We start from the raw sequence: 3,282 nt of genomic DNA, 5'->3' as shown, positions 1-3,282 counted from the left end.
TAAAGTAAGCTGCAGCCTATGTTATACCATAACGGTTATCCTGAGAGTTATTTACAGGGGACTTGGTGAAGGTGTGGGGGGGGGGGGGGGTTGATGGGGTGGAGCGGGTCCCGGCTCCACGGCTTATAGACGGAACATTTACTGTGTAAATATTAAATTCACTGATACTTGAATCTACATTGTTTAGCATTCTCACAAACTTCAGAATTTAATGTTTTTCCAATATAATATCCCTTTAAATAATTTTTCAGACTTTCATCTCTCTCAGAAATCAAATTAGCACAAATTTTAGGCCCACTGTCCTTCGACGTTCACCCTGCTTCCCCACACCAGAGACTCGTCCAGTTCTCACGACCATGCTACTGCTCCAATTCCTGCCCCCTAAACAGGTCCTGGTGCACTTAGCCCTGCAGCCATCCTTCCTGGCACCACAACAGCCCCAGAGGCCCCCCACCCTAACTGCTGGACTTGCCTCAAGCCTGAGCCCAGTGCTCCTTTTCCATTTTGCAGCCCACACCACACTAACTCTCTGCAAGAAATACAATGTTACAATTTTCCTTTGTTCCACTTACAGATTCAGAATCGCCTGTTCTCAGCCAATAAGCAACCAAAAATAGTTTCCATGCAGTAACAAGGCAGATTGAATTCTATTATCCAATTTATTATTATTCAATCTATTATTTATTATTATTCAATTGCCCTCCCCTTGTCCCTTCCTTCCTTCCTTCTCACCATCACTTCCCTACACCCGTAACTGTCTTGTCTGTCTGTATTATTTAGATTGTAAGCTCTTTTGGGCAGGGACTGTCTCTTTGTGTCAGGGTGTTTCAGCGCTGCGTGCGTCTGGTAGCGCTATACAAATGCTAATAATAATAATAATGATGATGATATTATTCTCTTATTCAGGTGATTCAGGGGATTGATGTAGTGAGAATAACCAAAACCCTGCAGAAACTGGCTCAGAAGGAGACACAGACACCCACCTTCAGCTCTTCAGCTTTCTTCTCTTCAGTAGATTTAAACTTCAGATGGTTTTCCAGACCCTTTCTCAGATGCTCCAGGTACATTTTAAGCTTTTTCTGTGAATATTGAAACTCCTTGATTAGCATGTGATTATTTTTATAACCACAATTTCAGACTTTTTTTCCAATCTGAGGAAGAAGGGCGACCTTCGAAAGCTAATCAAGAAATGTATTTAGTTATGTCCAATAAAAAGGTATCATTTATTTTCTTTTCCATGTTTATTTGTTTGATTTCTATAGATTCTACATGGAATGTTGCTATTCCACTAGCGACATTCCATGTAGAAGTCGGCCCTTGCAGATCACCAATGTGGCCGCGCCAGGCTTCTGCTTCTGTGAGTCTGACGTCCTGCACATACGTGCAGGACGTCAGACTCACAGAAACAGAAGCCTGCGCAGGAATGTTGCTAGTGGAATAGCAACATTCCATGTAGAATGTCCAATAGTAGCAACATTCCACGTAGAATCTCCAATAGTAGCAACATTCCATGTAGAATCTCCAATGGTATCTATTTTACTGTCATAGTAATGCTTGAATGTTTTCACTTATATACACTGTCAGCTAGCACATTTGCTTATTTCCGATCTGAGGAAGAAGGGCAACCTTCGAAAGCTAATCAAGAAATGTATTAAGTTATGTCCAATAAAAAAGGTATCATCTTATTTTCTTTTCCATGTTTTATTTTGTTTGATTTCTATTGATAGACTTGACAGTAAATGTGAGATGTCCCTTCCAATTTAGATCGTTTCTTTGAAATAACTGAATTCTGATGGGTCAATATTCAAAGTGATATAACCAGGCAGGATAGGCTCCTGCCTGGTTAAATCGTGCTGAACTGGCCATGAGCCAATATTAAACAGCACTTAACCGAATGGTGCCGCTGAATATTGGCAAAAGTTCCGTCCAGGCAGTGGAGGGAGGGGTGAAACGGGGGCAGAGTCAGGGTGGAACTGAGCGATATGCAGGCACCAGTAATATTCAGTTCCAGTGCCCCGTATCTAACCAGGAAAACTGAACCATGAACAAGGTGCCCTAACCAGGGATTTAGACTATCTCAAGGGCAAACAAATAATTAAGGGTGGATAAGTGAGATAATAATTAGGCAGGACTAGGTGGGAAAGGAGATTAAGAAAAGGGTGTGGGTAAAATTCAAATAGAGTTCTTTGTATTCAGAAAGGTCAAACTGAAGAAATGTGCTTTTAGAAGACTTGTAATCAGCTAGAAATCCAGTCATGCATCCACAGCTCTCCCAAACACATCAGGGTCTTCGAGCCCCTCCTCCACCTCCTGGCAAGCTGATGCCAAGGGACACTGGGTCTCCGAATCACCAGCTGACCTCTGCTGGCCAATAAGGTGTCAGAACACAGGGTGTTTGCCTCATGGACACTAATTAACATTTGTTCACAATCTCCATTTCAGACAAAACCCCATAAAATTTCTATACAATCAGATCAAAACATCCCACAATCATTGGTGCCATCAAACCACACACACACACACACACACACACACAGTGCGCCTTTCACATGTTTAAACACACATCTAAATACATTTACAGACTTTTCTCCAACACTCAGAGCATTGGGGCAAGCCGCAGACAGCGCAGCTCCATGCAGGAAGTCCAGAACTGCTTCTGGAGTCACAGCACTGACCACCAACAATCTCTGGGAACCCAGGTAAAAAGAAAAAAATAAATAAATATAACCCACCGGGTTACATAATGCTACTGATACAGACCTTGCATTCCTGCACAGCCTCCTCACTCAGATTCGCCTCTTTGGGTCTCACTGGAATCTGACTGAGCTTTTTCACCATTTCTGTCACATTTGCCAGCTGCCTGTTAGGTCTGAGGTTCCTCTGCTGAGACATTGCCCTGCACTGGGGACAGGGGAAGTTTGTGTCTCTCTCCTCCCAGTGCTGAGTGATACAGGAGCGGCAGAAGTTGTGTCCACAGTCTGTCATCACCGGATCTGTGAAATAATCCAGACAGATAGAACAAGAAGCTTCATCTCGCAGACTCTGAGCAGGGTTTGCAGCAGCCATGATTCTTACACGAAATGATTATGAGAGCAGGTCAGGAGCAGGAATTCAGTTTGAAAATAAGGAGTGGCTCTGTGGAACAGGATCTTTGTGTAATTTGATTGGACACCAGGGCTGTCTCCTAGTTCCTCCCTTTTTGTCCCAGTAACAGAGACCCAGTGGCGTTCCTGGCCTGGATGTCACCCGGGGCGGAGCGCCGATGCGCCCTCCCCGGGTGCA

The 3,282-nt window shown here is 43.8% G+C and overlaps 1 protein-coding gene across 1 annotated transcript; it reads right to left on the bottom strand.

Moving 5' to 3' along the window:
• Positions 1-959: 959 nt before the first annotated feature.
• LOC115468184 (E3 ubiquitin-protein ligase TRIM17-like) lies at positions 960-3,081 on the bottom strand. Its single transcript, XM_030199722.1, has 2 exons — positions 2,761-3,081; positions 960-1,079 (listed from the first exon to the last, which is right to left on the bottom strand). Exons 1-2 carry the CDS (start codon positions 3,064-3,066, stop codon positions 960-962), a joined length of 426 nt encoding a protein of 141 aa, XP_030055582.1. The 5' UTR covers positions 3,067-3,081.
• Positions 3,082-3,282: the final 201 nt, after the last annotated feature.

The sequence above is a fragment of the Microcaecilia unicolor genome, chromosome 4 (genome assembly GCF_901765095.1).
Source record: "Microcaecilia unicolor chromosome 4, aMicUni1.1, whole genome shotgun sequence".
In the NCBI taxonomy this organism is placed as follows: domain Eukaryota; kingdom Metazoa; phylum Chordata; class Amphibia; order Gymnophiona; family Siphonopidae; genus Microcaecilia; species Microcaecilia unicolor.
This window is presented reverse-complemented; position numbering and strand designations above follow the sequence as displayed.

What these genes read in the sequence shown, in the direction of transcription:
- LOC115468184 (XM_030199722.1), bottom strand. Translation starts at nt 3,066, where the DNA reads ATGGCTGCTGCAAACCCTGCTCAGAGTCTGCGAGATGAAGCTTCTTGT. An exon ending in AGGCTGTGCAGGAATGCAAG is followed by an intron (nt 1,080 to 2,760) that starts GTCTGTATCAGT and finishes CAATATTCACAG; the next exon opens with AAAAAGCTTAAAATGTACCT.